The sequence below is a fragment of the Onychomys torridus genome, chromosome 10 (genome assembly GCF_903995425.1).
Source record: "Onychomys torridus chromosome 10, mOncTor1.1, whole genome shotgun sequence".
In the NCBI taxonomy this organism is placed as follows: Eukaryota; Metazoa; Chordata; class Mammalia; order Rodentia; family Cricetidae; genus Onychomys; species Onychomys torridus.
This window is the reverse complement of record NC_050452.1, coordinates 82,455,898-82,469,597: the sequence shown is the minus strand read 5'-3', so window position 1 is coordinate 82,469,597 and position 13,700 is coordinate 82,455,898. Positions and strand designations below refer to the sequence as shown.

At 42.7% G+C, this 13,700-nt stretch overlaps 1 protein-coding gene across 1 annotated transcript in view; it reads left to right on the top strand.

Moving 5' to 3' along the window:
• The window catches only part of Fras1 (Fraser extracellular matrix complex subunit 1), a 417,436-nt gene that overhangs the window by 275,391 nt on the left and 128,345 nt on the right, over positions 1–13,700 (top strand). The window contains exons 27-29 of the mRNA XM_036200993.1: positions 1,533–1,803; positions 5,637–5,721; positions 8,470–8,805. Of these exons, the coding sequence (XP_036056886.1) occupies positions 1,533–1,803; positions 5,637–5,721; positions 8,470–8,805 (692 nt within the window). The remainder of the gene's footprint in view (positions 1–1,532; positions 1,804–5,636; positions 5,722–8,469; positions 8,806–13,700) is intronic.

Sequence of the window (13,700 nt, the reverse complement as noted above, 5' to 3'; positions counted from 1 at the left end):
CCAGTTCATTAGCATTGCCTGGAGAGTCTATAAAATTAATGAGATCCATCTCAGAACATCTAATTCAGAATCTTCAGCAGTTCAGCCCAAGTGTGTCTCTATTATTATAAAATATCCCTATATGAATCTTTATTTGAGTTATTAAGGCATAACATATACAAAAAACATCTAGCCTTTAAATTATATTACCTAGTGATTTTCTTTAGTATAGTCACAAAGTTGTGTGGCAGGCCTTAATATCTAATTCCAGAACATTTTCCTCAGCCTAAAAGGGAACTTTATAACCTTTAGCAGTCTCAGCCCGTTTCCCTTCACTCCAGCCTCTGGCAATTGCTAATTTACTTCCTGTCTTTGTAGATTTGCTACTCTAGACATCTCACATCAATAGACTCACACAGTACATGGCCTTTCATGTCTGGCTTCCACGTCCGGCCTCATGTCAAAGTGTCTCCATGTTATAACCTGCATCAGTGTGGCATTCCTGTCTAGTTTTATGGCTACTATAACTACATTTATGGATACACCACATTCTTCTGATCTATTTATTTCTTCGCCTGTGTTTTTGTTTGGTTTAGTACTGAATAGTGAACCCATACATGGTAGGCAGGCACTGCCACTGAACCACACACACAGCCTTTTTTTAAAAAATCTTTTCACCAATGGTTTCTTCAGTTTGACTATTTAAGTGGTGTTGTTATGAACATCCACAGGCAAATCTTTGTGTGGGCATATTCTTATATTTCTCCATGACATCTACCAGTAGTGTTGTTGGGGCACATGATAACAAATTTTATTTGAGGAAATGACTATATTCCCAATTTATTGCACTATTTTACATACTTATCAGAAAGGGGTGAGGATTCTAATTCACATCTTGCCAACAATTATTATTGACTGTCCTAAGAGAGGTGAAGTGCCATATAGTTGCTCCTTTGAATTCCATTCTGACGACTAATGTTGGGTTCCTGTTTGTGTGATTATTGCCCTTTTGTGTGTAGATCTTCAGAGAAAAGCTTATTCAATTTCTTATGCATTTTTAGTTTGTCCTACATTGTTGAGATATAAAAACCTGTAATGTGTTCTGGATATAAGTCCTTTCCCCCGCCCCCCCAGATTAAAAATTTGCATTTTCTCCCATTCTGGAGGTTGTCTTTTTATGTTGGTGTTTTGAAGTACAAATGTTTTTAATTTTAACAGTGCCAATTAATGTATTTATTTGCCAATTAATGTGTTTATTTTTCTTTTGTATCTTATACTATTTTTGTTGTACCCAAGTAATAATTGCTAGCTTATTTTTTTAATTTGTTTCTATATTATCTTCCAACAAGTATATAATCTAACTCTTCCATCTAAGCTCTAGTTATCCTCATGTGTATCCAGATGGGGTAGAAGGACGCTGACATTGTAGAATAGCCTAGATCTGCTCTGTATACCTCCAAATTAGCATTAAAGGCCTGTTTCTTTAAAATAAATACCTGGAATCCAATTAGTGACTATGACAAGTCTGACCTTTAGGTTCATATATTTTCCAGACAAAATGTACACACCAAGTCTGCACGTGAATGGCTCCTTGACCCTTGGAATCGGTTCAATGAAGCCACTGGACTTTTCTCTCCTGAACATCCAACACCAGGATGGCAGAGTGGAAGACCTTCTGTTCCACGTTGTGAGCACACCCACCAATGGTCAGCTGCTGCTCTCAAGGAATGGCAAAGAGGTCCAGCTGGAAAAGGCTGGCCATTTTAGCTGGACAGATGTGAATGACAGGAAAGTGCGCTTTGCCCACAGCAGAGAGAAGCTCAGGTGAGCTAACTGCTCTTCGCCTGTTACCTCCTTCCATGCTCTCTCTCAGCCCGTCCACCCCCAGCCTCTTTCTTAATAACATCCCTTCCCATCGGGAGAGATCGATACTCCACAAATGCTTCCAGCTGCCTGTCATCCTCCCCTGTAATTGCTCCGAGTGCACGCTTCTGTTTGAGGCATTTTCATTTTATCACATAATTATGGGTAATTCTCTGATGTGACAGGAAAATTCTGAGTATAATTACTCAGGTTTTTGGCCCCACAGAAACAAAACGTGTTCCATAGCCAGATGCTGGAGTTGCTTCCCCCACGTGAGGGCGAGGTTAGGGAGCCAAGGGCAGGTCAGGGATGGAAGACTGACGTGTCAGGGTGTTCTTGGGCCCCTAGAATTTGGGAAGAAAACTTAGAGTCATACTTAACTTTTTGTTATCCACTTTATGAGATTAATTGTGTCTAATTTCTAAGCGTGATCCAGTTTCCCCCTGGTGCGACTCACATTTCTGGCTGTCTTCCCTACCCCAGCTGACATATGCTTCCGGAATGCAATTGAACATTAACAAGAACCCAGGCAAATATAGCGTTATAATTAGCAGCGTAAATCTACTCAACAGAAACCACCGCTGAAGATTAGCCTGTGCGCTCTGTCACCCTGCTCTGCTTGGTTTGCCCAGATAACTCCCACAGACTGTGTGCGAACAGGGGACTGAAGCCCATGAACAGGGATAAGGACACATCTGAATATTTCCTACTTCCATCTCTAAGCATGGGGGTTTCTCTTACTGCTTTTATTGATTGATTGGTTGAGATTTAGGCTAAAAGATATGTAGGAAGGAAAAAGACAGCGGTTTTCCGATCATCGCTCAGGGCTGATGATTTCAGCAGTCTGCACAAATCTTATCATAGGCGCAAGAACAACCAGCATTTATTGGGTGCTCATGTTAAGCCAGGAATTTCGTTAAGCACTCCATGGGTAAACTGTGTTCCCACTCTACAGCCTGGAGAAGGTGAGTGTAAGTACAGAGCTGGTCCTCCAAGCAACACTCTCAGACTCCCCAGACCACGCCTTTAACTGTGATGATTCTGCCTCCCTGGTATTCTAGTAGTAACAAACATGCTCCCATCCTCCAGGGATGGGGACTACTGTACAACAAGCACACACTGCTCTGGAGTGTTTCCTGCCATCCAGGTACTCCCCCAAATCCTTCTCCACCACCTGCGCTTATTTGGGTTCAAAGTATGAGTATAGTTCTTACATACCTGCATCTTGCCCCCCATACCCTGTCTGTCTGTCTGTCTGTCTGTCTGTCTGTCTGTCTGTCTCTCTCCCCCTCCCCCCCCCCCCCCCCCCTCTCACACACACACACACACACAAGTATGTGCACACACACAAGTATGTGCACACACACACACACACACACACACACACACACAAGTATGTGCACACAAGGTACCACACTCACAGAGTCTCACAAGCTCTGAATCTGGAGCCATTTGCCTTGAAGTCATTTGCGGAAAAATGTAAAGTTCCATAGACAACCAAAGCTAACCATCTTGTCTACTTAACTTTTTCCACACATCACCCAATTTCTTACAGAATTAGCTTTGCACTCTTAAATGGGATAAAGCTCAGCAATTTAGGAATTCTTGCAGTACTCTTTCTTGGGATGAACATCCTTTTTAATATTTTATTTTCTTTATCAAAAAAACCCAAAAAAATATGAATTGACAGAAATAGTAGAAGAAGATTGGGAGAGATGCGTAAAACATGCAATTGTTGACTCTCAATGAAACAGAGAGCCAATCTGACAGACACGTGTGTTTCTTTCTGTTTTCATAAAAGCTATGGCCATGATTAACATAAGAATTCTTGAGAATTGAGTTTCTTTGGGCTTAGACTACTCTTGTGTAGTAAGAGCCAATAGGCAATTGTAGCCAGAGCAACTGTGGTGAACTGGGATGTGGAGGCTCTCAGTGGGACTTCAGTGACACCCAAATTCATTTTCCTCCTGCTTTTGGTGGTCATATTCTCTGGATGCTTAGAAGGGGGACTGGGGAGGGGCAGAGTTGAAATGGGACAGAAAATGAAAGGGGGGAAGAACTGGGAGAAGGAGCAGGAAGGTCTCTAATGCTTGGTACACAGAGCTAGAATTCCCAGTCAATGAAATTCTGTTTTAAAGTGTTCTGTTCCACGAGCATAAACAGATGTATACAATGTTGTTACTGCAATCATCGTTGAGATAGAAAACAGTTCCAACCCTACTCTGGTCTCCTTAAAAAAAAAAATAGTTATTCCCTTCATCCTAGTCTCTGGGACTGTGACCTGGTTTTGTTTGTTTGTTTGGTCGGTTGGTTTTCTTTTGTTTTGTTTTGTTTTCCTCTATACTTTTACCCTTTCTCAAATGTCATGTTACTAGAAACACAACATGTAATGTTTGGTTTCTGCAGTTGCTTTCTGGACCTACCTACATATAGTTCCAAGAGTACCTTTCACACATTTCACCAGTCAGCAGTGAGCTGTGCTTCCCTTGTTGGTGGAGACAACTCTGCCTTCCCTTCTAACAGGGTCTAAAGTTATTAGATGTCTAGGGTAGGAAGTCAACCCACAACAGACTAAGCCTTCACTGGGTCTTTTTGGTTACAAGTACTAGAATCAATTTTGACTAAGCAAAATAAATAATAAGACTTCTTAACATTGCAGAGGTGAGCTCATACCTCAAGAGCAATTGCTCCAAGGTAAGTTCAGGAGCTAGAACTGAGAAATGGATTCAGTTCTTATTCCGTGTCTGCTCATAGATGTCATTCACCCCATTCCTACAGATGGGCTTGTTCCACATTCTCATCAACATACAAGGTGATGATTAGCCAGTCAAATGGTCAGACTGCTTCTTAGCTAACAGACCACTCCCAATTTTTTAGAGATGACCCAGCCATCTCTTCTTAGGAGTATCCACAGTAAATGGGTGTAAGGAGAGGGTAGGGGGCTAGAAATGGCATCATGTAGCCCAGTACTTCAAACATTGTTGGGGCCCACCCCCAAGAATTTGGAAGAAGTGTGAGGAGGGATTGCTGGACTAAGGGTGTCATTGAAAGCTGGTGGAACTACAGGATTCCTTTCCACTCTTCAGTTTAACCATTCTCTAACCTGTTTAACCACTATTGAACCAATCTAGCCCAACAAATAATTTTTCGTGTGTGTGTGTGTGTGTGTGTGTGTGTGTGTGTGTGCCTGTGTTCATCTTTAAAAAATATGAAACAAAGCAGTTGTGCTGTTCTGTTTTGTTTTGTTTTGAGACAGGATTTCTCTGTGGCCCTGAGTGTTCTGAAACTATCCATCTGGCTCTGTCTTACTAATATTGGTGGGATTAAAGGCATTCATCCCCATTCCTAGCTCAGTTGTATCATTTTTATGTTACTATGAGACCTTAGAGCACAAAGTATTTTCAAAAGTGTGTTATTTCTATGTGAGTGTGTGTATGTGAGGGCTGAGTATGAATGATTTCAGGGACTTGCGTGTCACAGCACACATGTGGAGGTCACAGGATGACTTTCAAGGTCAAATCCCTCCTTCTGCCACACCATTCGAGGAACTGAGGTCATCCGACTTGCACAGCAAATACTTTTACCCACTGAGCCACCCAGCCAGCCCCATAAGGGGTGTTTTTAACTGGTTTCATCTTTGGTACTTTCTGTTTGCAATGCAGATATTGTGTGACTGTGATGATTTGATCTAAATTGTTGTGTGAATACAGCTTGAAAATATTTTAATCCTTTTTCTTTCTAAAAACTAATGGAATAATCATGTTCTCTCATTTCTTCCTTGGGGACTTCCTTAGGAAAGGCTACTTTTCCTTGAAAATTAGCGACCAGCAATTCTTCTCTGAGCCACAGCTGATCAGCATAGAAGCATTTTCAACTCAGGTAATAAAAGTGCCCAACAATGCGTAAGTTGACATCCCCACTGGTCCTCGAGGACAATGCCAGAGTTCCTGAAACTGGACACAAATGATTGAGCTGAGTTGATGTTCTCCTGGTTTTCCCACAAAGTGCCATTTGATTCATTTTTTAGTTCTTTGGATAATAATAATAATTTCTTCTTGTGCCTCTGCCCTGTGTGTATTTCACATGATGCTGAGTTGAATTGCATGCCAATCCTGTGAAGTAGTGTCCCCTGTTTACAGAGGAGAAAACTAAGGGATTGGAGATTAGCTCATTCTTCTGGAATGATCTAGCTGATAAAAGCCAAGGTTTGTGCCTGGAGAGCTGGTGTCACAGTCTGGGTTCTAGACTGTTCGAGATTGGCCCCTTGATGAACTGAACTCGAGGCTAGCCCTGCAGAGTTACTGAAAACGGCTCCAGTCGTGTTTCCCTTGTTCTTAGGCAGTCAATTTTCTCTCCATAGACCCTCCAAGGGCTATTATAGTTACAGTACTTAGAGCATCCTATGAGGAATCTGCTTCAATGAAGTGTCATTGTGGTCAAGAGCCAAACATAGACCTGAGGAAATCACTAAAGAGGCAAGGAAATTCAATGACATGGCCCTTGACATTCATGTCTCCTTGCTACCCCAAGAAGATGTACTCCCAGGTCATAATCCATACAGAGCTCTGAGCACTAGACTAGAGGGAATGAACAGGTGAAATGTGCAAAAAGAATACACACACACACACACACACACACTCACACTCACACACACTCAATGCTATAGAATGCTCACTTGGGACACTGTGATTAGTCTGAGGATACACTAGTTTTGCATATTTATCTCTGTGCACTGAACAGCAAGAGGGTGAGATATCATCTTCAGAAACAGGATACCAAATACCAGGACCTCATGTCTTCAGTCCCAAAGTAAAGCCATAGACCACGAGTAATAGCATAAGCCTAAGGCAGAAGAAACTGCCATGTGACAGTGAGACCTGCCTCAGCTCTTCTTAATGACACTGTCACATTAGAGGTGACATCACTGAGGAGAGATTAGAAACTGGCCCTAATGAGTGTATAAATCCTGCTTTAATTAAAGCTAACAGTATAACTCTGGAAACATGGGCCAGTCTTGAGACTCAGTGGCATAGACATTCTTTAGTTCCTAAAGTCAGATGTCTTGGTTTTGCTTTTTGTGTCTGGGCACAATACAGTTTGGCCAATGAAATATCTGTGGTAGATATTGACTGACAGCCTTCTACTATGAGATGGTGTTTTCCCACAGTTTCCTGGGTTTTGTCTCTTTCTCCACAGTCAAGTGAACAAACAACAATGGCATGTTTCACTTTTATTTATTATATGATGCACTCTTATCAATTTAACTTTTTGAATATGGAATTTTAGAAGGAAGTTTAACTTCTTTTAGTTATTTTAAGTGTGTGTAATATTAGTTGTCATCTTGACCCTGAGATTTTCTCTTGTAAGTTGGTTTGGTATGTTCTGTTTGTAGATTTTTTATGTGTATGTATACATCATCCTTGACCTTTCCTTTTTCAGACTGTGAGGATCTATTCATTTCTCTGCATGGGCTCACACCCAGTGTGAGAGTTCTCACCTGGGAATCTTGAGTAGCTGCACAGTAGTGTGATTATTATAGTGATAGATTAGTTACATATTATGATGATGGATGATTGTGACTTCCAGGAGGCTGGGAATGGGGTGCTTGTGTAGTTTTAAAAGTCATTGGGGTTGCAGAACATAGTATGTTGAGGAAAATCCCAGACAGTTCAACTTCAAACATAAAAGCTAAGACAGCATTTTCCTTGACTTCTGCGCTCTCCCTCTCTCTCTCTCTTTCTCTCTCTTTCTTGCTCTCTTACTCTCCCTCTCCCTCCTTCCATCTCTCTCTCCCCACTACCTTCCTCCCTACCTTCCTCTTCCCCTGGCCCTCCCTCCTTCCCTCCCTCCCTCCCTCCCTCCCTCCCTCTCTCCCTCCCTCCCTCCTTCCCTCCCGATGTGTGCATGAGTATGTGCGTGTGTCTCTCTGTGTGCTCTACGATGGTTCATTAACTTTTATCTCTGAAGAGAAATATTTATCTGCTTCCTAAGGTAACAGGAACAACCTGACAATTCTTAGGAAGACATATTAACTTTGCTGTGTTAGCGGCGTGACATGAATTAGGTGGTTGTCTTACCAGGCCAAGGTCTTGGATCTTGTATGGCTTTATAAGCTGAAATGGGGTGGGGCTCTGCCAAGATATGGATTGAAGTGGAATAATGTTACCAAGAGGGACTGGTAATATCATGGATTCAGAGAATGGACTTATGACACTGTGTCAGCATATTTCAGGATGGCCTAGAGTGAAGTGTTTGCCTCCCAAAGTTCTGAATTACTTATCTCCTGGATTCAGACATGTGATTGTGTTTCCTAACATCTGAGCTGTGTTCTCCTGCAAGTCACAAGATGGCTGAGACATTTAGAAACCCAGAAGCAAGTTGCACTTGCAGATGGCATTCTATCAAAACTCTGGTTTTTAAGTAGCTTGAGAAACCTCTAAAATCCAGAGACACAAAGTAACTCCTGTCACTGTGGCCACCACACTCCTGACAAGTAATTTTTTTCATGGAATAGGTTGGCACTTCCATGATGTTCTTAAAGGAGTTTAATCAGGTGAGATACACTGCTGTCTGGTCCTGCATCAACTATTAAATGGCTCTTCTTCCCACTTTCCTTCCACTCCACAGGCCCCATATGTGCTGAGAAATGAGGTTCTCCACATCAGCAAAGGAGAACAGGCAGCCATCACTACCCAGCTGCTTGACATCCGGGATGATGACAACCCACAGGATGTGGTCATGAATGTCCTTGATCCTCCACGTCATGGCCAATTGCTCCAAACACTTCCAGCCCCTGCAGCCCCTGCAGCTCCTGTCTATGAGTTCCATCTGGATGAACTCTCCAGGGGCCTCCTCCTCTATGCTCACGATGGCTCAGACAGCACATCTGATGTTGTAGTCTTGCAGGTCAATGATGGACACTCCTTCCAAAATATACTGTTTCATGTGAAGAATGTGCCCAAGGTAGGTGTCATCCCTGGGGCTACGGTTTCCTTGTGTCTGCCTGTGAAGGTTTATTCTTGGGACTATTTGGGTAATGCTCATAAAGTCAGGCTATGATGGAATACTCATTTCTTTGTTCCAGCAGTCTATTGTATAGGTGCTTATTAAGTATCTCATATATAAAGTCAGAGTGCTTTAATAGGTCCACTGTTGATCTGAAAGGATTCTCCAATGGCCTGCAACCATAAAACTGTGTTATCACTCTTCCCCCATCTCCTGCCTGACCATAATCACGGGTATCAAGGCATCTCTGCTTATGTGTGGCCTTCCACAGCTCATTGAATGAGAAACTCACTGTCTAGCTATCGGAGTTAATGAAAAGGAGTAAGTTCAAACATTCTATTAGCCAAGCTGAAATAAGATGAAAGAACGCTAAGAGACTGTCGGTAACCACAGGAGTTGTCTTGAGCGACAGGGGCATGCTTCTGATCCTGAGTCCCTGACATGCCACCTTTGTATGTTTTCGCCATGTCCGTGAGCACCTGTGGCATTAGTTGCTTAACATTTATTAATGTTTTTCATTTAGTCACCTTGCTTCTTTTATGATGGTCTCATCCTAACAATAATACTGGTAAAACCATGGGCTTCATGTGGAATTACATCCTCACTGAAATGTTTAAAGAAATGCATGGCCATTCTATATAGTTTTGCTCATGACCTACATAGGATGTTGTTTCACAGTGCAGATGAGATGTTTGTCACATCTTGGGAGATGCTGAGCTAACCTCTTCAGGAGCAAACCCTCTTCCCTGCATTCCTCAAAGTTTGCTGTTCCTCATGCAGGCCCTTTCCATGGTCACACCACAATCGGCTCTTTCCCATGGCAGCACATTTAGAAACTTAAAGTATTTTTAGCTTTTCATTCTAAATATCACCACCCACAGAGTTAGTATTAATGATAGCTAAAGAAATACCTTCTGAGGACAGTTTTAAATTGCTTTCAAGTTTCTTACCAATGATCACTCAAAGCAGATGATGCTGCCCTGAGAAGGGCAACATCTGATTCTCACACATGTGCTAACTTGTTCTTGTTGAAAACAGTGATGAGGGCATGAGAGAGGAGAGATGGAGACATTAGAGAGGAGAGATGGAGGCATGAGAGAGGAGAGATGGAGACATGAGAGAGGAGAGATGGAGGCATGAGAGAGGAGATGGAGACATGAGAGAGGAGAGATGGAAGCATGGGAGAGGAGAGATGGAGGCATAGGAGAGAAGAGATGGAGGCATGGGAGAGGAGAGATGGAGGCATGGGAGAGAAGAGATGGAGGCATGGGAGAGGAGAGATGGAGGCATGGGAGAGAGGGAATGGAGATATGAGAGAGGAAAGGATGGAGCCATGGGAGAGGAGAGATGGAGGCATGGGGGAGGAGAGATGGAGGCATGAGAGGAGAGATGGAGACATGAGAGAGGAGATGGAGGCATGAGAGAGAGGAGAGATGGAGACATGAGAGAGGAGATGGAGGCATGAGAGAGAGGAGAGATGGAGGCATGGGAGAGGAGAGATGGAGGCATGGGAGAGGAGAGATGGAGGCATGGGAGAGATGAAGTTTGGGAGGCTGATTTGCAGCAGAGCTGGCAGGTGCCACCTTGTAGCTAATCTTAATTGTCATCCTCTCATGGCCGTCTGTAGAAATGAGGTTCAGTTCTAGTGAAATAGAGTATAGACAGGCACTGAATGTTTTCTTTTCTCCCTCCTTGGTTTCCTTCCAAAGCCTGTGGTGGGTTTCAGTGCAACCCGTACCAGCAACTCTCATATCATGGTTTCAATCTGTGTATGGAGCTGGGCTCCGAGTATTGTGCAATTTTGAAGGAGATGGCATAGGATGAAAGGGCATTTCTAGGATTTTCCCTGCTTTGACTACCAATACAAAACAAACAAACAAACAAACAAACAAACAAACAAAGGATTTAATTCATAAGGGCAGGGGAGGGGGAGGCACAAGGCACAGATTTTTAATTCCTTGCAGGCCTTACACTTCGTGAGTCCCATAGGGCAGTACCGGGTCTGTTGCTGACTCCTGACAAGTGAGGTGAGGTGATGCCCTTTCTCCCTGCACCTTCCCATCCCTCCATCTCGTACAGCACTGTGGTCCCTAGCCAGCCAGTGATGCTTGACCAGGCATCAGAACTGTGACCCTGGTGCCCTGAGCCTCAGCATTGTCAGAGTGTGCTAATAACCAATTGGCCATATCCATGACTGTAGTATGCAAATATCTACTACATTTCCTCTTAGGAATTAAAACATTTCTGTATACCTTTTCTCTGGGTCTTTTTCTCCTGCCTTGGTGGAAGGTTGGAGTACTGATTGTATAGCCTCATTGCTTCTAAAGGAAATTATAGTATGAGTAGAAAGGCTTTTTGTTTGTTTTTTAACATTTACTGGACACTAAAACTTGATGTGAATTAGTCCTTTGAATCTTCCCATTCATTCAGTGGTGTTTGTACAATTATCTCTAATTTACCAAAAGAGAAAACTAAAAAAAGAGATTTAGAAATATTCATTTTCACAACAGTTTTCAGCTCTGGAATTAAGATATCATGTCAAGTGTGCCAGCTTTCCACACTCATCCAGGACACTCTTCACACTGGCCTTCGGTTTTCAATATTTTAGGCATATTGAGTCTCATTCCCTTGATGAATTAAATAAAGATAAAAATCTATTCCTCTCGGTGTCCTATCCAAGCAAGGGCCCCATACCTCTGGAATCTTCCCTCAGCATTCACCACACCTTAGTGCTAGAAAGGCTATTTATAATCACAGGTCTGCTGGGCCCAGGAAATAAAACTTGTGTGTTCCAGTGTCTGGTGGATATGTAGTTGGATGTGGTTGCTTTCGTTCTAAGAGCCATTTCTGAAGATGGGTCTGAGAACTCTTTCCCTGAGGCTGCCTGTGTGTTCATTCTGGAGAAGAGCCAGTTCCTGGCTGGTATCTAGTTGGTGGTGTTAATGGAATGGACAAGGATGTTGTAAATCCTTATGAATAGATACCCAAGTGACTCCCTATCTTGTTGAGTGGAAAAGTTAGCCTGATTTTCTAGTCCTCCTCTGAGGAAGGAGTAGAAGGAAGCTTTGTGAGAGGTAGTGTTGATTTGTTGTACTCTTTGAGCAAAGTACTTGTTAAGTTTTTTTGGATGGGTGGCTGTAATGATGTAATGACTTGAGGAAGACGCCGGGTGATGTCTCTGTCTCCTAGATGGCTTGTGCCTGGTACAGAATGCCTAGGCCCCTCTGCTGCTGCTGCTGTGGCTCTTCGGGGCTAAGCAAAGGAACTGTGAGTTCGGGCCTGTTTTTCGTGTTGTGTACTATTTCACCCAAACTTGGCCTGGCGGTGAATAAATTCTACTGTCGCTTCCGGGAGGGTGCTGAGCTACCGTGGTGAAAATCGAATCAGGAATGATGTTGAAACATGTTTAACTGGGACAGGAGGCAGAAGGGAAAAAAAGATGTAAAAGTAATAAAGAATGTTCTGTTGAACAGGTTTTCATTAATTGGGTTAATTAGGTAGCTCTCCAAACCCAAGCCTGCTAGAGATATATGCTTCTGTGGAAGTTCCTCATCTTGTAAGGGCTACAGTGTGGGCATGGGGACTTTGCTCTGTGGTCGATGGCCCTTCTGCTGGTTTCCAAGGAATGACCTGCTTTCCCATTAACTAAGGTGCCTCAGGAACCTGTGCTTTCTTTCTCCTGTGGCAACCAACTTGACAACCTGACTGACCTCCTTTATTGTTGGAGCAGCTCTTTGGGGCAGCTAGCTAAGACTTTAGTGTTAACAATCCCTCGAGTGCCATTGTTAGAGCTGACTGGAAACCTGTCTCTGAGCATGCTCTGCTATGGCATTGCCAGTACCTAGCTGAAAATGCCCTATTGTGTTCCCTTCAACTTCACTCATGCTTCCCACTAGTGCTTTTACGGGGACACAGTTAGACATGATTATTTGTGTGAATTCCAAATGTCATTGGTGTAAAAGCGTTTGATATATGAGTGAGCGTGACCAAATCCCTTCGGAATATCAGTTTTCCTTTTTGTGCGGGGAGCGATTTAGTGTGTTCAACCCATTGTCTCATAAGATACAGGCTGAGAAAAGTTTGACTGACTTAATATTGGATTCTGCACTGAGCAAAGACTGTACGCTCCCGACTTGCGATGGCAAGCCTCTGAGCTCTTGCTGACAAGCACAAAGCCAGGCTAGTTAAATTCCCTTTTCTCCCCTTGCTCATTTACCTCACCTCGACTCTTCTACGCCACCTATTTCTTCCCTTAAGTCGATAATGTCCAGCACCATTAAAACGTTAAATCTATGGTATAAATGAGCTCCTGAAAATGAAGGTATGTTTTTACAGAATAAGTGAGGGGGAAAAAATACTATCCAATTAACCATTTGCTAAGTAGCAGAGTTTTTGGAAACTTTGATCTGGAATATTGGGCCCAGAACTGGGCTATGGTGTCATTTGGGCTGAAGGTCTGTCCTTTATGACTCAAGTTTCATTTGGGGAGGGGATGGCATTTTGTTTTGAAGGATGGAGGCTTCTGCTTTTACTGTGGTTCACAACATTAGTGTTTTTACTAGTATTGCAATATGTAATGGCTAAGTTTTATTACCCGCATTTTTTATGCCTATTGTTCTATGAAATGAATTAGAAGAACTATTTAAATTTAAATCACTGTTTTAACCATGTCCTCAATTTTACTCATTGGGATTCCATTGCCTGCTAATGTACTCTGAGGGATACATAAAACATCAGAGGGCAGGATTGTTCAACTAGTAAAATAACTAGTTTATTGAGCTGATGGGGATATGTAATGGAGAGAAGCCATAGGAGAAAAGTAAATTCCAAAATGTCAACAATGGGGTAAATTA